This window comes from Sinocyclocheilus anshuiensis, unplaced genomic scaffold, assembly GCF_001515605.1.
Source record: "Sinocyclocheilus anshuiensis isolate Anshui unplaced genomic scaffold, SAMN03320099.WGS_v1.1 scaffold112, whole genome shotgun sequence".
Classification (NCBI taxonomy): domain Eukaryota; kingdom Metazoa; phylum Chordata; class Actinopteri; order Cypriniformes; family Cyprinidae; genus Sinocyclocheilus; species Sinocyclocheilus anshuiensis.
Window position 1 is genome coordinate 2,824,070 of NW_015557175.1, and position 23,059 is coordinate 2,847,128.

At 37.2% G+C, this 23,059-nt stretch overlaps 1 protein-coding gene across 6 annotated transcripts in view; it reads right to left on the bottom strand.

Moving 5' to 3' along the window:
• The window catches only part of LOC107678433 (drebrin-like protein B), a 26,836-nt gene extending 4,794 nt beyond the window's left edge, over positions 1-22,042 (bottom strand). Inside the window, exons 1-14 of one of the 6 annotated variants that reach the window (XM_016473693.1) lie at positions 21,794-22,042; positions 17,298-17,353; positions 15,811-15,923; positions 15,379-15,453; positions 11,725-11,871; positions 10,100-10,177; positions 8,795-8,946; positions 8,282-8,337; positions 5,635-5,711; positions 4,904-5,018; positions 4,186-4,278; positions 2,980-3,045; positions 2,683-2,786; positions 2,276-2,351 (exon numbers count right to left, since the gene is read on the bottom strand). In XM_016473693.1, coding sequence (XP_016329179.1) covers positions 2,276-2,351; positions 2,683-2,786; positions 2,980-3,045; positions 4,186-4,278; positions 4,904-5,018; positions 5,635-5,711; positions 8,282-8,337; positions 8,795-8,946; positions 10,100-10,177; positions 11,725-11,871; positions 15,379-15,453; positions 15,811-15,923; positions 17,298-17,353; positions 21,794-21,876 — 1,291 coding nt within the window. In that variant the 5' untranslated portion in view covers positions 21,877-22,042. The remainder of the gene's footprint in view (positions 1-2,275; positions 2,352-2,682; positions 2,787-2,979; positions 3,046-4,185; positions 4,279-4,903; positions 5,019-5,634; positions 5,712-8,281; positions 8,338-8,794; positions 8,947-10,099; positions 10,178-11,724; positions 11,872-15,378; positions 15,454-15,810; positions 15,924-17,297; positions 17,354-21,793) is intronic. The other 5 variants (XM_016473695.1, XM_016473694.1, XM_016473696.1 and 2 more) reach the window with 5 other exon arrangements.
• Between the last annotated feature and the right edge of the window lie 1,017 nt (positions 22,043-23,059).

A 23,059-nucleotide genomic window follows, 5' to 3' on the forward strand; every position in this document is an offset into this window, starting at 1 on the left:
AAACTTGCTAATTAGCACATTATTAGGAAAGGCAATTTGCAAAGATTCGTTAAAAAAACCTTAACACACTTCTTCTGTAGGTGAAGCTGGATCACGAATGATTCACGCGAACATGGACGCATTTATGTAGATCGGGGCGCATTCTCTTCAAAATCAAACGTAATCCACTGCGTCTTCAGCGGCTCAGATGTCAGGAGTAAATGACGACTGCTGTGTTCATTATTACATCCAACAACAGAACAACTCAATCGCTTAGGAGTCATTCTTGTCTACATCTGCTCCAGCGGTGAAACAATGGCGGACTGATGACAGCTCACTCAGGGCGGAGCTAAGGTAAGACGCCAGTCCAGTCTGTGCTGAAACGCTACTGCCAATCAAACTATCGTGGGAGGGGCCTGTCTGTGTGACGTCTGAGATCGGCTTGATTTGAGAAAGGGGTAAAGATTTTAGTAGATTAACAAAAAACCACTGGGTGGATTTTTATCATTATAGGATGGTTGTGTACACATACTGCCAACACACATTTCAGTTCAAACAACTTGTAAAAGTGCATGTAGCATCCTATGACCCCTTTAAAGCCACAAGGTGGAATAGAAGATATTTAGTCAATATCCAACAGGTTTTTAATAAAATGTAGCTTTCCATTCATTTGGTAACCATAGAAACATACACTGTGCTATCTAGATATTCAGCTGGCTGACAATTTTTTTTGACAATTTTGTTCAAATAAATGCGATTTTCACGGTTTTCAATAAATACAATTAGCCTCAAAAGATAATTTATGTGTGTAAATAAATATACATGACTGTGATGGCAAGAGAAAGCAATGTAGATGTGGGGAAAAATTAATAAAACTTAACAGTACTACAGCTATGTTTCTCCCCTCAGCCATGTTTAAAGTTTAAAGGGATAGTTCACCCAAAAATGAGAATTACCCCATGATTTACTCCCCCTCAAGCCATCCTAGGTGTTTATGACTTTCTTCTTTCAGACGAATACAGTCAGAGTTATATTAAAAAATTTCCCGGCTCTTCCAAGCTTTGTAATGGTGGTGAATGGCTGTTGAGAACTGAATGCCACTCTCTTGTGAATGCGCGTATAACAGTTATCAGAAGCTTGAGATTACGGTTTATAAAGTTTTAAATATGGATTTATTTTATTTTTTTACACAAACACATCAATTCGCTTCAGGAGGCCTTTATTAACCCCCCGGAGCCGTGTGGAACACTTTTTATGATGGATGGACACACTTTATTGGGCTTCAAAATCTCAACAGCCATTCACCGCCATTATAAAGCTTGGAAGAGCCAGGAAATTTTTTAATATAACTCTGATTGTATTCGTCTGAAAGAAGAAAGTCATGTACACCTAGGATGCTTTGAGGGAGAGTAAATCATGGGGTAATTTTCATTTTTGGGTGAACTATCCCTTTAATGTCCGGAAACTCAGGTATCAAAATTATCTCAGAGTCCCATTTTTTAAATACGACTTGAGAGGCCGTTTATGTCCAATTTACGACAAAAAACTCACATTTACAATAATTCTGATACCACGTGAAGGCAGAAAAATATTCAAATAAATGAGCTGAACAAACCAGATTTGCAGTGATTAGTTAAGAAAAAAGCTGCAGTCTTGCTCTCAATACACCAAGAATTTGACCTTTTCTGATATTAATTCTGGGAACATTTGCCTAATGGTAGAGAGTCAAACTTGTAACCAGAAGTTCACGGGTTCAATTCTCAGTACCGACGGGAAATGTGCTGTAGGTGGGGGGAGGGAACGAACAGCGCTCTCTTCCACCTTCAATACCCACAACTGAGGTAGCAGCAAAAATGTCTGCCCACTGCTCCGGTTGTGTGTCCACGGTGTGTTCACTACTCACTGCTGTGTGTGTGCACTTGAATGGGTTAAATGCAGAGGACAAATTCCAAGTATGGGTCACTTAATCAACTTATTTTGTTTACTTATGTGATGCAAACATGTTAACCAATTACGTTAATACAGCATACTAATATAATAAAAATCCAAATCCAAAAAGAGCTGGAATAGGCATCTTTTGATTGAAGCAAAAACAGATGAAACAAACAAACACTGGCCTAAATCTGATTTTCATCTGATTTTCTTAAAAGCATGACTGAGAATGCATGATATAATGATTTTGAGTATTAGGAGAATTAATACAAATGCAGATGGCAAAGCAGAAGAGAACTGTGGGAAAGGAATGTGCATGTCTATGTATATTCAGAACACATTCTTATGTATAATCAATACTCACCAGCCTGGTAGTCGTACAGAGCCCTGGCACAGACACCGCGATCATCTGTCGTCTCATATGTGTTCTGCTCCTCCTCCTACCAAACATTCACAAATCACTCAAATCACACACACCTCACGTCCACTTAAAGACAGCATGCAATAAAAAATGGATGCTTTTAACTTTAAAGACCCCATGCAAAGTTTGTGGCTTTTGGTTCATATATATTAGTTTGAGCTCATCTATATGCTGGCATACGCTAAAAGACTGACAAAACCAGCTCCTAAAAATATACAACATATAACAACGAAAAATAACGATGACTCAAACTGCAGTACACAGAATATCGTCCAATCAAAAGCTCTTTAGAGATGATTTTCACTATAACTGCTGTCATAACTAGTTCGTTCCTGTAGTGAGGATCGTACCTGTGCTGGTTCCTCATAGATGGTGTCTTGTTCCACTACCGCCTCATATTGTGGCTGCTTTTGTTCTACGGGCACTTCATAGTTATCAATGACTGCTTGTACATCTGTGAATGCAAACAAGACCGAGAGAAGTTATTTGCGACGGGTCCTGTAAGAGCTCACCTTCCCCACAAGGTGGTGCTGACAATCAGTTGACTGACTTGACACAAATGTGGGCCTGATGATGATAATGACAGCGAGATGGGATAATGTAACAAAACAAATGACAGGAGCTGATAATGCGTGTGTGAATCCCACCTTCATACTCTGGCTCGGGTTCTGGCTCCACATAATGAGATCTGGGTTGTTCCTCAAAACTGGGTTCTACTCAAAACACACACACACAACATGCATGGTAACAAGCACACACTGGGAGAGCTGGATCTGTATTCTGACACACCGCAGATGGGTAGTCAGAGTTTGAGAGCTGCATGACCAAAATATATCACGCTATGAGTGATTTTATATGATAGTAACTGTATAGATCACAATATAGTTATTTTTGATGGGAATTCAACCCCCTCCCCAAAAAATAAAAAAAATAAAAAGACCAGATTATTAATAACAACAATAATATAAATCCACCCTCAGTGCAAAGAGCTGCTTGAAATGGTTTAAAGGAACACTCCACTATTTTTGAAAATAGGCTAATTTTCCAACTCCCCTAGAGTTAAAAAGTTGAGTTTTACCGTTTTCGAATCCATTCAGACGATCTCCGGGTCTGGCGGTAGCACTTTTAGCTTAGCTTAGCATAGATCATTGAATCCGATTAGACCGTTAGCATCTCGCTCAAAAATGACCAAAGAGTTTCGATATTTTTCCTATTTAAAACTTGACTCTTCTGTAGTTACATCGTGTACTAAGACCGACGGAAAATGAAAAGCTGTGATTTTCTAGGCCGATATGTCTAAGAACTATACTCTCATTCCGGCGTAATAATCAAGGAACTTTGCTGCCGTACCATGGGTGCAGCAGGGCGCAATGATATTACACAGCGCCTGAAAATAGGCTAACTTCCTTCAACATAACCAACGTGACCACCTGCTTGCACAGGGAGCGTGCTGGGGACTACTTTCAGGCGCTGCGTAATAGCATTAAAAGCGCTACCGCCAGACCCGGAGATCGGCTGAATGGATTCAAAAACGGTAAAACTCAACTGTTTAACTCTAGGGGAGTTGAAAATGAGCCTATTTTCAAAAATAGTGGCGTGTTCCTTTAAGTGCACAAAGCAAACACACAGTGAGATGTTCACAAACTCTCACACAGCATCCTGGAAATCTCGTTTATTTTGAGGTGCACGGTAGAATTTTACAGCAAAGCATGAGGAAAGCGTGAGTGGTTAGATGTTAGTTGAGATACATGAAAACCCCACACAAAGAGGTAGAGAGTGAAAGAGATGGACAACACACCAAACCTCTCCAAGTGAGAGATAAGGAAGGAATGATAAGGTGCATGTTTGTGTACCTCTGGCTCGTAAAGGTGAGGCTTGACGCACGGGACAGCGAAATGGCTCTGGCTCACATGACTGCTTGGACAGAAAAGGGCTGTTCAACCGCCCTGAGACACAGAACAGAGAACCACAAAGAGAGAAACCCAAGCTGACAGATGGCTAACGGAGTTATACACAGCAGAACAGACCACAAACATTGTTTTAGACAGAAGAACTGCAGGCTGTTTAATGACAGTGTCGAATTTCAGACAGATGGACGGGGCTGAAATACCCGGAGAACAATGGGAGACTGGGAAATACCACAAAACACTGAACATTCAGAAGTTAGTTACTGCATGCATAGGAAAAAACCTTCTAATTCACATACAAGGCCATTCCTTAAACGTGTTTGAACACATTCAGTGTTTTCACTACATGAAACGTGACCCACATAGCAAAAGGGGAAGCTAAATATAGAATGCAAATACTGTAGCATTTAAATAAAACACTTCCTATAGTGTAAATTGTGCTTGCAGAGATCTCATCGGGATACTGCTAATATGCAAACTTGGGATCAGACTATATTTGTTATTTATTATCCTGATGATAATAACCACTAAATTATACTTCTAAATATATTTTAGAACAAATTTATATTTTTATATAAATACATATATTGTCGTGTTTCTGTTTGACTCGTATAGTGAGTGTTTCTGAGGGACACAGAGTATGTCCAGAATGATGAACGGTTACCTGGTTTTGGACCAGACTGAGTATTGTCTGTGTTAGCAGAGCTGATGCCCATCTCCCTCTGTTTGAACATTTCTCTGGGATTAACGGAGCGCTGGGAGACGAGAGCCGCGGCTTCCTGTTACAAATACACACAAACATTAAAGCAGCCATCACCGCATCAGGTATCACAACTGATAACCCTGACGGCAGTACAAGGAGTCTTTTCAGAATATAAGAGCCAGAGATACAAAGTAAGTGGTTACACTGAAAGAGGAAAAAAACAGAGAACAGCAAAACAAAAAAGGCTGAATCTCAAATTGCATATCCATCCTACTGTATGCATGCTGAAAATACTGACAAAAGTGCCTGGATAATGTAATGGATGTTAACATTGCATTGTTAACATTTGGTATTTTGGTAACATTTTGGTACTACTACTTCATTCTTCATCATGAATCTTGATAAATCAGCATTCATGACTGGAACTATCAGGTTTATAAACTGGGATTCTGCCAGAGAGAGAAAAAAAAAAAGGGATTTTGGTATAACGATAAAACAGACACTGATTTGAGCCATGGTGGTTTACCAAGTAAGGCAAGTTGAGACAGACAGAGAAGAGGAAGAGAAAGAAAGAAAATCTGAGTCAGCAGCGGAGGACACTGCCACACACTAGAAAGAAAAGGTTAGAAGAAAGTTGGAAGAGTCCTGCTGTCCAGGGCCAAAAGAGATGTTTGATGCTTCCTCTCACTCACATTGGCTTTTTCCACCGACTCTCCGCGTTTAAAGGGTTTCTGTGCTGCCTGCTTCCTCTCCTCCTCCTCCTCCTGATGGACATCAGCACACTTTGACTCTCACACACTTTGTTTTATTACAAAACCTAGTTAGCTGCATTATAAGGTATCATAATTGTTTATGCGGTCTTCTTTCGGCCAAATTCTAGAGCAGAAGTGAAAGCTCAGAGAAAAATCCACCCAAGATGGCAGATGAGAGAAATGTTGAATATATAAATATACTTAAAACATTCGATTCAAAAACGTACAGATGACAACAACAAACTAACTAAAATTAACTATTTCTCCCACCCACTTTTTCAGTGGCCCTGGTACTAGAAGCATTTTTCCCATTGGGATTTTTTAAAAAGTCTTCATTAAAGCACTAGAAGTCATGAACCAAGACAATCAGACAAAAAAAAAAAAAAAAACACAACAAACATACAAGACTCTGTATGTCTTTAAAGAGGTGAAATACAATCCCATGAATCATTGCAAAATGAAAACAAAGAAATATAAAACTACTGATTTAAAGATTTGTCAAGTTTTTATTGTGAAACAACATTTGATGTTTATTGCAGGATACACTACATAGTAGGTGAGATTTGCTTGTTTATATTCTCTAATTGGTGGAGGTTTATTTATTTATTTTTTGCAGAATCATGGGTGATCAGTCCCACCAGGTTTTTGTAGGACTTCTGATTTTTGCGGCCAAAAATTGACTGAATTTGTGGCGGTTTTGCAAATACACATATGCAATTTTTTCCCCTACTTTTTCTAAAGGGAAAAAAGAGGGAAAAAAAAGAACTTCTAACTATCATTTAATTATTTCAAACATTACAGGGTTAAAAACAAGCTAGTATTTTTATTTTTATTAAAAACATACTAGAGTGTGTCAGAAACTGCTGTGTTTAGGTGGGTAACCCTGGAAATCGCTATATTACTGCTGTTACATAAGCGCCACCTACTGTCAGAAAGTGAATTTACATTTTTATTCAGTCTCTACTTCCCTCATTCCGTTATGTTCCGTTCATCTATCTCTTCGTCCATTTTGGGGTTGTTTACAGAGTACGCGAGCCTATTTTACACAGCATACAGGCAGTGCTGATAAAGTGAACCGGTTGATGGAAATGATGTCGTCACACGACGCGTCTAAACCCAAAATCTGTAGAAAATCTGAGGCAATTTAGAAAAATGGCAAGCTCCAACGAATATCGCAGAGTTTTCTTGATTTTGTGTTAAATAGCAAAATCCTGGAGGGACTGATTATTGTAGTTTTTCACCATGAATTCCATGGATATACAGAATTAATTATTTAAAAAAGAAGTTGAAATAATGGATGCTGATGGCTTCAACAAAAGCAAATACAATCAATTAACAACCTCAGAGCTCACAGTAGGTCTCTCTTTAAAGGTTTATAAAGTCAGCTTAAAAACCAGTTGCCTTAAGGAGAAAATGAAAGGGCTTTTGACTTCCGGAACTGACTGTTGCACTCTAAAGTGTTACACTCTACATTATTTCGCTGTTAGTTCAGCAACATGCTAACACCAGAGTCGAGTCTCCAGTGCACTTCTCATGAGGAGTGTTACTTGTATGATGCACATGCATTGCTGCCTATGTTGATCGTTTCAACTTGTTCAATTATAAAGTATAATTTGAGTTAGAAGGCAGCTGCTTAAATACACAGTTCACAAGGTTCATCTCATAAATGAGGGCTGTGTATCAAAACCTGTTGAGATGCCAAGCCACAGAGCATGCTGTTAAGGTGGGCTGGTAACCACAACCACGATCTCTGAATTAATCAGCTGTGGCCCTTGCAGATCGGGCACTGAAACCCTTGTGAGCTGTATGTGTGTGGCAGTGTCCCCTGTGCATATGGCCTAAATACAAAACCACAGATTGTCTTATTTATTTTACTTATTTGTGTCACAGGGCTGTGGAGAGTTTATTTTGGAAATTTGGTTTAAAGATTATTTGTGTGAAGATAGAAGTGTTAAGATGATAATTAAAGAAAAGTGGGCTCAGACAACCACACTATGCTAGAAAAAGGGAAGTCTTTGTTGCCATTGTACACACATTAGCATTGGGCAATATGACATGCGATAGAAGAACTGTGTCAAACGATTTAGATTTCCTACAGTGTTTATACCAATGTAGATATATTTAAGAGGCTACAAGTGCATCAGACTGCTTGTGAGAGTGATGAAACATTATGATTTCAGAATGATCTGCCATTAACATCTGAAAAAATGCTTTACAATTGATCAAACATTCTCTTCCTGTCTAAATGGGTGATTTGTACCCAAATAAATTGCAAAGTGGATGAGATTTTAATTTTAATGTTTAAGTGTTTTCAAAAGGTTGGTAATTCTTCTAAACTCCTCCCTAAAAATTTGTTTGATTTGATGGGTAATTCTCTTTCAACAGTCTCTTGATATTTTACAAAATTTACATGAACATGTTCGCAGACGAGTGTGTTTTTGTGCTGCTATGAAGGCTTTAAACATATTGTGGCTTCTCTATAGGAACCATGTCAGAACATGCCCAGAGTGGCGATATGTGGACTTAAATAACTACACGTGTGTGTGTGTGTGTCTGTGTGTGTGTGTGTGTGTGAGAGAGTCACTCACCCATTGCTGTTTCTGCTGACCTCGATTTTCCACCTCCTGCTGCTGCTGGTACTTCCTATAACACAAACACATTAGGTTTAAAATTAATACTCGGCAGGCACTATCCAGTTGGCCGATGACCTTACATCAAAATGCAACATGGCTTAAATCTAATTATAAAAATGACAGTCTGACCCTTGGTGATCTCACAGATAGTCCATCTAAAAATGAAAATTCTCTCATCATTTACTCACCTTTATGTCATTCTGCAGAACACAGAAGAAGATATTTAAGAAAAATGTTGGTAAACAAACAGTTTCAGGTCAATGGAATTCAATTGTTTGTCAATGGAAGGAACCAAAACTTTTTGGTCACCAACATTCTTCTAAAGTGTTCCACAGAACAAAGAAAGTCATACAGGTTTGGAGCGACAAGAGAGTGGGTAAATGATGACAGAATTTTCATTTTTGGTTGGACAATCCCTTTAAGGACACTCAATGCCCAAGGTGTTTATTTGTTTAAATGTTTCTGACCTCTGTTCATCTATCTGTGATGCCCTCTCTTTTGCTCTCTTTTCCCGTAACTCCGCCTCCTTAAAATCTCGGTCCTTCCTCTCTTTCTCTAGCCACTGCCTCTCTTCTGCTGCCCTTCTCTTCTCCTCCTGAAGACGCTTCTCCTCATCTTTCTGTAAAAGAGACAAAAGCATTAAGCAAAAGGTAGACTCAATCAATCATCACAACTCAATATTTTAGACATGGTAATGTATAAGACAATGTTAATGTATTTGGCCTTGGTGCACTAGATCTGCTATACGATGCTGCTGCAGAGCAAGTATGGGCTTGCTAATGCCAACAGATACTCAGACATGCTGCTGAAAGCATGTAAGATATAATGCTGCTGCTGCATGAATATGCATACATAAATCCCATAGCAGATCTAGGCAGGTGGTGCTGGGGGAGGTGGAGGGTTTAAGAGGAACTCAAACAGCACTGCAGGACCAGCTTTCAGCAAACACTGAACCCGACAATTTAAGTGTTGAGCAAGCAATGTCAATGGCTGCAGAACCAGCAGTGGCCAATCCGCTTGTACCATGTAGTACATTATGTGACTGCCAGCAGATTGCATGTAAATGACATAAGTAAATGAGCCTGTGCAATCTAAAATTTCACGACTAAACTAGATATATAGTTGATAATTTATCTTCTTAACATTGTATCTGTAAATTAATCTTGATTCTCTAGAGTCTGTAAATTCTACTGTAAATAAATATAATTAAACAGAATATTAAAACAATGGTTCTCAATCAGGGGGCCTGAGCAAACTTCTAAAAGGTGCCTCAAGATGACTTAAAATAATTTAAAATAGGAGACATCCACCCCCTCAACAACTTTTTTTCTTTGAAGAAACAGGATTTCCACGACCTAGAAAAACCTGGTGAATGAGGTAGTCGAATTATAAAAATGTGATTTCTTGACTTTGAAAAGTCATGTAAATTAACAATCTTATAACTACACAAGAATGAAAAATCTTACTGACCCAAACTACATTTAAAAAATATATATTTTATGAATTTACATTTTTATATTTATGCCAAGCTCAAAAATATATGAATGGGTAGAAATTGTGAATAAATATATTTTAAGTTCTTGTCTTTAATCCTTATTCAGAATCATAATCCATAAACCAGAAAGTCACAGGGCCTTTGAACATTGTTGTGGTTTATTGGGAATCAAGGATTCAAAAGGTTGGAGAACTGCATTAAAATGCTTATTTTGTCTGAGGAAACTCCACAACATTTTGCAAGCAGAAACTTTGAAGCATGCTGTATGCTGTATTACCTCTGCTTGGGCCCAGAAATTGTCTTTGTTGGTTTTCTTGATTTCAGACATGGCATTAGTCTTCTGGTAAACAGATCCCTGTATGGAAAAACAATGGTAAATTACGACTAAGCCAAGACAGAATATTTAGACTTTGCAATTTCCGTGATTTTAGCGAAAAAGTTCTGCAGAGTCAATCAGAACATATTAAGATACCAAAAAAAAAAAAAAAAACAAAAAAAAAACCAAAGAAAGCTAGAGTTTTTTTTTTTTTTTTTTTTTTAAAAAAAAAAAAAAAAAAAAAAAAAAAAAAAAAAAGAGAGAGATGAGAGTATGACACTCATACAGATAAAAGCGTAAGCAAATTAGCCAAAACATTTATTAAACACCCATGCAAGGGGGTGGGGGATCTCCCACAGCTTTCTCTGGAGTTATTCTGCGGGTGCAGATTCCATGTGGGCCTGATTATAGCTAAAACAAAACTTGAAAACAGTCAAGCATACCACTAAATAACAATACATCAAAATGACATTTATGCATTCACAATGTACTTTAGACAAATGACTCTGCTGCATTTCACAGCACTCAACTGCAGTTTGTGGGTACATTTGGAGTTCAGCAGAGAAATTATTCCAAACCACCAAATCAGTTTCCACATTCCGAGCATTCTGGCTCATTCCCTGTGAAATTCCTGACACAGCATTCTGAAAGAGTGTTTGAGATAAACAAACTGCATGCTGGCACTGACCCTGGCACCACTGTGCCATCATAAGACCTGTCTGATGCCTTCTGCTGCTGACCACTAACTAAACTTACCAAAGATTTAAAAAATAGCAGTTCTTTTTCACAAGCAGTGTAAAAACCAAACTAGATGATTACATCTTCTGAAGAAAATGTGCATGCATAAGACCACACACAACTCATGAACGCCACAATAATGGGCCAACTTATAATGTTAATGATAACTATTTTGCACCAAAAACTGCTTTAATTAATGTATTGTTATATGATTATTTCCTCTCTGACCCTTTATTAAATCCAGATTTAAACGGGCAGTGTTTGCTACTGTACCTTTAAGACTTCTTTATGAAAATGACCTCTGTTATGATTAGCTAACCACTGTGTGCTAATAGGGTACATGAATGTAATACATTTTGTATTCAAATGCAATAAAAGTCCTCTTGTGCAAGATCAATGTTCCCTACCGTTCAAAAGGTTGGATTTAATTTGTTTTGAGGATTTTTAAAAGTCAGTGCGCACCAAAACCTCATTTATTTGATCAAAAATACAGTAAAAACAGTAATATTGTGAAATATTATTACAATGTATTTAATATTATAAAATGTAATTTATTCCTGTGATTTTCTGCATCATTACTCCAGTCTTCAGTGTCACATAATCCTTCAGAAATCATTCAAATATGCTGATCTGCTGCTCAAAAAAAAACATTTCTTATTATTATCAATGTTAAAAACAGTTGAACTGCATAATATTTTTCTGGAAATAGAAATAGAAACAACAAAAATAAACTTATGAACAGTAGCGTATATATGTTCAAGGACTAAAAACAGCACTGGACACTGCTCTGGTGCATTGTGGGCAAAGCGTGTGCGTGTGTGTGTGTGTGTGTGTGTGTGTGAACTGACCACAGGCCCCTGCGGTCCGGTGTCTTTGAAGCGACTGGACTCTTTGTGAAAGCTGTAGTTGGCTCCTGAGGCTTTGCCCACTTTCTGCATGATGGCTTCAGGCTCCACGTCCTCCTCCGCCCGTGCGTTTATGGTCACGTGAGCTCCCTACAGAAACAGCGCTGTCAGTTTAGTCCCACACACAGACATGTTCTCAAAACTCGCTTTAAACATGCGTACGAAACCATCAGACGGAAGCGTCAAGATTCACAGATTTCAAGCGAAACATGCCCACGCACACACTTCCATCAGTTCATTTATTAGCAACCTTTGGCTGTGTGTAAGCTCTTACTGATCATAAACACAGCTAGCTTAGACAGACAACAAAACATACAAACACCTTCTAATCAGAGGAGGCGGCCTCCACCCATTTCCCTGTTTACACCAATTTGTCTGATGCAAGCAAGTGATTGGCTCAAATAAACAGGAATCTTAATTCAAACATCTTTTCTCTCTCATCGTCTCTCAATCATCAACTTCAAGCACTTTTATGTCCAAGGGGTTGATTTTTATCTAAATCAGGATGATATGGAAATCCAACCTATTTAATTTCTAAATGCATCTTATGCCAGATCTGCCTCCATCCAATCAAAAACCATCAGATAGAGTCCCTGCCCTACATTTTGTTCTTTTTTGATAATCCATTTCATTTAGACGTACATCACAATATGGAAGAAAACATCTACTTCCGCTAGTTATATTACATCGCAATAGTGGTTCCAACTTTGGGGAGCCCCAACTAATGGTAGGGGTTTGTTACAAAAATGCCACTAAAATGAAATACAAATGTCCCTAAAATTCAAGTTATAAGAGCAAAAAATGTTCTTGTTTTTTTATATATATAAAATATCACACAAGCAAGAATTTCAAGAATATCAGCATGATAGCAGGTATCAATAGTCTATATTTATCATTCAAAAGGAGAATCCGAAGCAAGGATATATGAAACATAAACAAAGCAGCGCTTGCTTACCATTTTGATGATCAGTTATGTTGATAACTTTAATCATTTTAAGCGGCTCATGTTGTTAGGAAAACATTCGTGTATTGGAGTGCTCAGGTAAGATTAACATTAGAACAGCCTTCTGTCTGTGCCGTCTTGATTTACTCGCTCGCTTTCTTCACGTTCGCTTTAATTCTTGCACACCGACTCGTTTGCTGAACTGAACATCCAATCAGAGTTCCCACTCTCACTGTCGGCCCGGCGCTGATTCAACATGCTGAATTGGACAAATTGCCGCCGATGTGATCCCGACGTGTGGAACACACCGAAAAAAACTAGCCCGTCAGACACTCACGACAGTCGACTACATGGCCTTTAGACAAAATTCTGTCAATATTGTCTATATTTTGCCAAGAAAAATAGTTCCAAACAAAGCCACAGCAGAGCCGTTGCGGGTCTCTGAGAAGCATTCAGTGGCGTTCCATTACTAAATTAATCCATGTTTTTAAACCAGCTAGTTGAGTGAATTATTCAATGACCCATTCGTAAATACAGTCACTTGATTTGTTTCTGAATGAATCAGATGTTTGAATGAATCGGTTTAATGACTCATTCATTAAGTAGGGTGGCCATATGTGCCGTTCATATGGGACACGTCCTGGCCAGGATTTTTATATTGCCTAAAACATCCAAAGTAGTTTCACCAATAACGTGCAGGTATTGTATATAATCGACCAATCGTGGCACATGAGAAGGTGAGATCTACAGAGAACGATCAAATAGATGCAAATACGCGCACGTGTTTGTTCGTTCATTCGACTTCAAGCGTCGCTGTGCACCGATCATTGAATGACACCAAAGTACCACGATTTGAAAGCATAAGGAGCCGTCTGCTCTGCTCTCTATAGCTCACTTATGAAAATGTAACTGCAGTATAAATGCCTCTGAGCTGCATTAAACAAGTGAAACTTGAAAGAAGTAGCGTTAATTTCGTCAACTGAAAGTATGACGAAAAATGTTCGTCGACGAGCTTTTTTCCCATGACAAAGACGAGACGATGATGAGACGACAATAAGGTCAATAAACGTTAACTGTGACTTTATCAACATGCAATATCGTTGACAAAAAATATGAGACTAAAATGTATTTAAAAAAATAAAAACTATACCAAAATCTCTTTTTATTTTCAGCAAAAAAAAAGACAACAAAATATTATTGCGGACTGTTGTACACGCCTCTGCGGTTGCCAGATATCAAGAGTTGAAATCCGCAAATCAGAGCTTCTCTGTTAAAATGATACATTTTCTTACGTAAACCGCGCTTCCGGACGAAAACGGCCGTAGCTCGGAAACCGAAGCTCGCCGCGGCTCCTGACTCCAGGTGGTGGCTCCTCCCTGGGAGCACCCTCGAACCCCCACGGTCCCGAGCCTCCGGGACACTCGCTGCCAAAGCGAAACATAATAATATAATAATATAATTTTGCTTATTTTTTTGCAGTCTGGCAACCAGGCGCATGCTCTCGTTTTTCATTATGAAAGCACCGACGATGATCTGAAAACACCGATAATCAAGTAAGCTGGAGTTTAGTGATCTCCATATGAGATGTTCGGCTTAAATTAAAGTGTCATTCAGCTGGTCTGTGTTCTGTCATGAGATCTCGACTATTTTGTTTGCGATTGTGGTTGCTGAATAAATGCACTTACTAAACCGCTGTTGTTTTAATAGAGAAACATGGAATTACAAATAGGTGAGTGCCTATAATAAGTCTTTGATATTAATTTATATATTAGCCTATAATAAATCAGTACACTAGATGAGATAAAATAAACCATGTGTATGAGTCCACATTCTACTGATTTGTGCTTATTGGTGAAAGTGCAATATCTGAAATGTAAAAATAAATTTCTCAAATGACAATAATCTTTCCGATTATAATTTTGAGAAAAAAAAAGATCAGTTTAATATTATACAGCATGAAGAAAATGTGACGAAAAGTTTTCATTGACTAAAACGCTTAGACATTTAGTCGATTAAAACTTGACTAAACAAAAACAGGACAAGGCTGACTAAATATGTTAACTAAAAAGTACATTTGATACCAGGACTAAGACTAAGACTAAATTAAAAACGGCTGACAAAATTAACACTTGACTGAAGTCTGTGCTTCTTCTGTTGCACCTTTGTAGTGCAAAGATAGATTTCAAAGATACTGATTTCGTTTGATTGATAACAGCCTATAGTGTATTATTCTAACTGAACTGATTGATTCACTTTAAAAGTTTAACATGAAAGATGCATACATTTATAAAAGTTAAAACAAATCCATTATAAAGGTAAAAAAAGCTCCTAGAAATCAATTTAATTGGGTTAATATCACCCCTTAATGGGAAAGGGAATTTCTGCTTTAAATTTGGACCAGCTGTAATTCATTTTTAGACACAGTAAGAGCTTGTGGTCGGATGTTGTAACGCTCTGCATAACTACCAATAAAGCCAAACCAAACGTGTCTGGATATAGCCCATGATGTCATATCCTGTTGTGAGAGGCTAGCCTGCACAACGCAGCATTGTGAGTCATAGTCAAAGTTCACAGACCGTTAACTCAATCACACAACCATACACACTATTCACAATACTCACACACAGAAAAGAGAGACAAAATAGCCCAGGTACCTTAAGAAAGTTAGCGATGGAGCTCACATGATTTGCACACTGGCCTTTCCTGGCATCTTTAACACCCTCACCGGTCTGAAAAAAAAAAAAAAGAGTCAATTTACATGACAGTAATGGCATATACTGTATAACAACACGGTTATTTTTGCTGGAAATTTAACAAAGAAAAATAGTTTATATATCGAATAACCAAGTGGTAATGCTTATTTTAATATAATCCAGTGAATAAATAAAATATGCCATCATGCGGTCCAAAATGCTGATTTTTTTATATTGGATTTGGTGCATAGGAGCCAAACGGATTCATAAATACATTTGACAGAGGTACTTTACTGCAGCAATAGGGTCAGTAAATCCCAAGGGCATCTTTGCAGCGATATCCAGTCAAGAAACAAAATCAATGTGAAGAGCTACAGGAAGTTCAAAACTCACCCAGTTGATGAGGACGTATTTGGGAAGGCCAGAGTTGGGGTCTTTAACGCGGCAGAAAGCGTACATCACCTTCCCGCTGTTCAGCTCCTCGACCAGCTCCTCCAGACCACCATCTGAAATCACACACAACACACACTCACGCCACAAATCATGCTGTCCTCCTGCAATCAGTAATGAACTCGAGTTTCGGTGTAAAACCTTTAAAATAATTCTACATAAATAGATAAATCTGACAACTGAGGATTTACACATGATGTTATGCAGACTTTTGAACTGTCTCAAAATACTTTGTAAAATAAATGTACTGTCTTTCCCATTTCTCACACCCATTTTCGGGACTGAATTTCGTTCATAAAAATTCAAATTTACTCATGAAACATTGCCGTAAAAATGTTCATCTTTTTCATCTGAAAGTGAAGGTTTATGCAAGTAAAAAAAATAAAATATATAAAAACAATAAATATGTTTGAAAACATTCCAGAATAATGATGTTGTTTTAAGTTGTTTTGTTAGAAAATTAATGTATAAATTTGTACTGTTAAGCTCAAACTTCAACGTTTATACTAGTAATTCGTAGTAGATATTCTTATAACATTAATATAATGTTATATTTTAATAACATTTCTCATGACTGTTAAAAAAGTATTTTCTTGCATCAGTGTTTTTCCTCTAAAATTTGAAATCAAGATTTTCACAAGAATTCCATTTCAGTAATTGAGGTAAATGTAGTATTAGCATGGTAATAATATAGTAACATTCAAAACCGTGTCATTTTTGTTGTTGAAAAATATTCTAATATATTTTAGAGGCTTATGTTCCACCGGGTCCAAACAGGCATGGGGATGCAAAAATCATTCGCAGATTTTACAAGCATTATGAAAACAGTAAAAAAAACAAAACAATGCCTATTAATCAGACCAGGGTTATTTAAATATTAACTGAACACTCTCAGGCGGTACTTCAAATAAATATTTCATATCAAATGGCTTAAACAATTTGGGAATCCCAATATATAATTTAATAGTATATTAGAAGTATATATATATATAAACTGATTCACAAAGATTTTCTCATTTTTATTGTTCACTGGAGTCTTTCATCATGTCACTATTTCAGTTGTGTTTTTAATGCAGAGGCTGTGCATTAGTGATTTTAGCACATAACACCTTTTTTTTTTTACCACGGTTAAAATCCATGTTTATTCACAGTTGGCCAACTCTATTTTCTTCACACATGTAGGAAGAACTTTGGACAAATCTTTAGATGAATCTTGGCCTGTCCTTGACAGTCTACTGGTTCAGCGCACCCTTCATGCAATCAATACAAAGAACACACTGAACTGCAAAACAATGGCTGCAGGCTGAAGATGGACGTACGCTGACACTGTTTGCTTTAAACACCGTCTATATATACCACATGATACTAGTGTGAATGACTGTATTTCACTAAATGAGTCTGCACATGATCCAGAGCAGAAGAAAACCCACCTCCTTTCTCTGCAAGCCTGATGTCATTGGTGTTCCCCTCATAGGTGAAGAGAGCCCTGCAGAGACAGCAAATGTGTGAAGGCAGTTCATTACATAAGTGTTAAACAGCCACGTCACTGAGATCGAGTGCAACATGGCTCAGTCGTTCCAATTAAAGTCTACAGGAAACACTGTTCAAAAGCAATGTTACTTCCACAATCTGATGCATTTTTAAGTAAATCAGGATTTTCAATGAGAAATATCATAGGGTGAGACTTTTTATCCATCAGGAACTGATTGGATCCGTGACGTTAGCCAGAAAGGAAAGTAATTTTCTGAGGTGGAGCAGGTTATTACATTATGACACATACAGTGCATCTGAATTCATAGATTTGACACATGCTTTTATTCAAAGTGACTTCCATTGCATTGAAAATATACTTTTATACTGGAAATCATACCCATGAGCTTTGTGTCCTAAATCAGACTTCTATATTATCTGTTTGGTAACTATTGTGATTTTAGTTTGTATCTCGGTTCCAATATCGCACTTCTCAATTCTTAAAGGGATGGTTCACAAAAAAATGTATATTCTGCCATTATTATTTGCCCTCATATCTTTCCACACCTGTATGAGTTTCTTTCTTCTGCAGAACATAAACGATATTCTGAAAAATGTTGGTAATCGCAAATATTAGAGCCCATTGACTTCTACTGAATGGATGGACAAAAAAAAATAAAATAATAATAAAACATTGAGAGATTTCTCAAAATATATATTTTTTATGTTCCACAGAAGAAAGAAACTCATACAGGTTTGGAACAACATGAAGGTGAGTATGTTAACTTTTTTTTTTTTTGGATGAACTATCCATTTAACTTAAGACCTAAAAAGAAGAAATTCTGTAATTTTGTAAAATGTTGTAATTTTTGTAAAGTTGACCCCATTTACCAGGAAAGTAAGTGTAATGCAAGTAAAAATTAAACCATAAATACATTTGTTACTTGAAAAAAGATAAAATATAAAATACAAAAAAACTGACATAAAACTCATTTTATTTCAGCTAGTTGCCAAAGCAACATTTCTCATTTTCGTTTATTTTATATTGCTCTCAAATAACTAAAACTAAAAATTCATAAAAAAAAACTATATTACAAAAATCCCTTAAAATGAATAAAAACTATAGACATATTAAAAACAAAAAGGACAAAAACAACAAAATTAAAATAAAACTGAAAATATAAAATTAAAACTAATTCAAAATATTAATATAATAGTATTTAAATGATAAATACTCAGTTGTTGACTGATGTCAGCAGAATGCAAACTGAAAAGCATCAGGGCAAAAACACCTCTGAAATGTCTGTAATATGAAGCAGATATTGAGGTGGCCCTGTCTGTGTGTGTGTGTGTGTGTGTGTGTGTGTGTGTGAATTCGTGACTGCATCTGGATGTGCCTCTATGCTCACAGTACCACCCAACCAGACACATTTCATCTCACCTCATCTGTTTATCACATCAAAAGTGACGCAAATGTAAAACATTTGAACATTGTTGACAGGATTATATTTTATATGCCATCAATTCAAATATTTAAATTAATCATCTTAAATTTTAGCTTTTGACTATTTTGTTTGAAATCCTCTTTCATATCTGTCGATCTCCTCTGGGTTCACACTGAATCTTAAAAGTAAGAGATAAAGAGATTCACAGGCATTTCTTCTTCAGCGTCTCTGCAGGAGACTGGGAATACCTGAATTTGTGCCATTTTCTACAACAGCTGAACTGCATGTGAAACCAGCTGTGATAGTACTAGATGTCAATTTCAAATGCACTGGTATCATGGGTAGGTCATCATCCCTCAGGGAAGAGTTTCTTCATGACAACAGGAAAAAATACCATGAGAAAAGTTGGGTGGAGGGGGGAAACCACATATGAAACTAACCATTTACTAGCACTGTATGGGAAAACAGAAGCACAGGAGATTAAATGAAAGTCTGGAGTGCTGTGACCGAAGAGACGCTATATCCACACTGACAGAACTTAATGAAATCATTACCACATTACAGTTGTACTTGGATCAGGAACTTTTGTTTACTAAACATACAGGAATTTTTGTTTACTAAACATACACTGGGGTTCATAAGTTTGGGGTCAGTAAGAAATTAATACTTTTTTTCCTACACAAAGACACTTGTACAGCAAGGAAGCCGTGTCAACTTCCTCTCTGAAACACAGAGCCCAAGTCAACAGAAGACTCTTGCCTGTCAGAAACTGGAAGTGCTGTAATGAGGAATAAGGAATATGAGGAATATTTCTAGAAGATCTCTCGGGTCTGATCATCCTGTGACATTCACGCTGTATTGTGGTTTGATGTGGAAATGAAAGTCACAATTGTTAAGACAAAGCTGCTTCTTTAATAGGCAATGTTACTGTAGGTTGAGCCTGCCCTGTTCCTTCCGGAGATTTTGTGACATTTTGTCTGTCAAATTCTGTCAGGAAAGTTCCTTCGACAGCAGCAGCAGCCCATCATAAACTCCTCCATCGGTGTACAAACCACTCTCAAGTAGTGCTTGACCGGGCTTTTTAAAGGCCAATACCAATTTCATACAGACCAGGGAGAACCAACGATGAGGTTCAATAATCCAGCTGTGAGTCCAATTATTGAACTGTTCTTTCATTTATTAATTTTTTTAATAAAAAGCCTTGTTTATTTATAGAATTGCATGGGTCCAAAATGTAGAGTTTAAAATCCCAACTGTAGATATCTTAATAAAACTGAATGACAGAAAATTGTTACAAACAATGCTTACTCAATTTTCTTAAATAGTTAAAAAAATTTAAAATAAATGCATGTGCACGTTGGCACAATATGTGTCAATCTAAAAATGGCCAAATTTGAGTCAATTAATTGGCCTGGTCCATATTTAAGGGGCCAAAAAATAGTACAAAATACCAAATTACAGCATAAATCTAAAGTGACAAAAAAAGACAATTACATGAGAATATCCAACAATATCTACTGTTAGTTATCGGTGAGATTTTTAAATGTTTTTGAATGAAGTCTCTTATTCTCACCAAGGCTGCATTTATTTGATTTGTTTAGCAATGCAGTAAAAATAGTAATATTGTCATATTTTTATATTGTGAAATATTATAACTTAAAGTAAGTATTTTCGATTGTAATATATTATTGTAAAATGTAATTTATTCCTGATGTTAAAGCTGAATTTTCAGCATCATTACTCCAGTCTTCAGAGTCACATGATCTTCAGAAATCAGTCTAATATGCTTCTCAAGAAACATTTCTTACTGTTATCATTAAAACTTATTCTTGTTAACTTATTTTGTTGAAATTGTTATGTTGAAAACTGCTTAATAATTTTGTGGGAAACCATGATCCTTTTTTTCAGGATTCTTTTTTATTTAAAGCAGAATAAAATAAAAGTAAAATAATAATAATAAAATAGAAGTATTAAAAGTATCTAGAATACAAGAAATATACTGACCACAAGCTTTTGAACAGTAATGTACATGTTATTTGTACCCATTTGCGAAACTCGAGTGTCTGTATTTGTGTGATTTTTCACAAATCTCTGGGAAGGATGAGGAGTGTAATTAATGTAGGTAATTTATAATCACTCTTCATTTCTGAAGCGTTCATGACTCAACTCAAATAGCCGTTTCTCAAGAGCGTCCGACCAATCTCGTCCTCATTTCCACTTCTTCAACCTGAAACTCACTTACACTTCAAGGTGCAATGCTACAGGACTTTGGTCTGGTGTCAACCTGTCAAACATTAATATAATTTCCGTATGAGCGAGAGGAAGTCTCTTACTGATGTCTATTCATTGGCTTTGACACTCATACATTTGCGGTAACATTCTGGCTACAAAGAGCAATTATTTTTCATTATAAGACAATGAGATTGCATGTAAATGCACTCACAAATAGTAGGCAGGGAGTTGTCAACCCATCAGCCATATATGGACAAAAACTACAGGAAAATAAGGAGGTAGGAGTGGTTCAACATATATGGACAAAAACTACAGGAAACTACAGGGAAATAAGGAGGTAGGAGTGGTTCAACATGAGTGCACTTCTTAAACACCATGTTCTCCAGAAGTTGGGACGCTTCTGAACTGATCAGATCAACTCATCTCATCCGTGCAAGCATGCAAAGCAACACTGCAATGAGGTCAAAGCATGTGCATAATTGAATATAAACTTTCATCGTTGGCCAGAGAGCAACAGTGCATTACTGGGAGGAAATCATTTCTGGAAGATTCAGTGTGTTTGTGCATGAGCTGTGAATGGATGAGGGCACACGGATAAAGTGCAGTGATCTCGCTAACATCACAAACCGTCACTGCATTGATCCAAACGGGCATTAATGATGATCTATGTTGTGATAACCACAAGTAGGGCGTTTAAAATGCCAAAGGAGCAGCTAACATGCTAAACACGAGGATGTCAGTGAGTGTAACAGAGACACTACCCTTGAGTCACTACTCACCAGTTAGTCTCCGACTTCTCACCCACCACCTCGTTATAGGCCGCGGTAAGAGCTGGGCCGTTTTTGCTCAGGTTCACAGCCATGATGGGCAAATCTGTGGGTTTCTGACCGTCCGACGCTGGGGACAGACGCTGCAGTGGACTCCGGGGGTAGATGGAGATCTCTCGGCGGCTCTACGCAGACAGGAAGCGCGCAGCGCCACATCACGTAGCACTCACTCCTCCCTGGAGCGACATTACGAAGCCTACTATGGTGAAGGCGTGGCTCATGAATATTAATTACGCAAAGCGAGGTTCGCCCAGTAAGCCTCCCTGATTTGCTGCAGGGCTGACGCAAGTATGTGGGCGGATGTCAGCTGGCGAATGATGAGTCGGCTCATGAATATTAATGAGGACATGAGACTTCTGAAGGTTACCAAGCAACTCTCTGGCATAGTAGAGTTTTATAAACCACACGGCAGCGCCATCTGCTGGACAGGCATGGAAGCAGCACATGGGCGTGGTTACTACCACCACCTTTCTAAATAATAAAATATGTATTTTTTTCAAATCTACAGATTCAATGAAATGAGACTGAATGTCTATAGTAGCATCCTAAACCGTAAAATAACCATTTAAACAACGTTACAGCTCAAATAATATAGGTTTTAACCAAATAAATCGTTTTATAAATTGAACAACCTTTATTTCTTAAGACAAGGGATGGTCAAAATTAGAAAAATACACATTTACAAGATATAATTAAAAAAAATGCAGCAGCACAACCATTTGTTAACATTATCAGTGTTGAAATTTCTTTCTTAATTTTTTACATTGAACAAAATTTTAAATGTTTCAGAACAGGCTTCATTTTTTGTTACATATATGTTTATTTTTTTATCTTATATATTTTTTTCTTTTTGTGAGATTCATCCAATACACTATAAAATGTCATTATTATCTAAATTCTGTCAGACAGTGCAGTTAACCATAACATTTTGAAAGTCTGTGGTGTTGCAATAAATCCAAGAGAAGGTATTAAACAAAAGGAGCTTTATTCACTAAAGTTGACACCTTGGAGGTTAGTCTCAGCTGTACTGAGTCTGAGGAGAGAGCTGGTTAGATGACAGGGTTTTCTAGCACAAACAGTTAGCAAGGAGAGGTCATTATGGCTCTGTGTACGTGTGTATGTGATACACAAAGTAGTACAGTACCAATCAACAGTTAAAACAAAGTAAACAGTACAGTTGCTTATACATTGATGGTTAAGGCTAAGGTTTTATTGAGG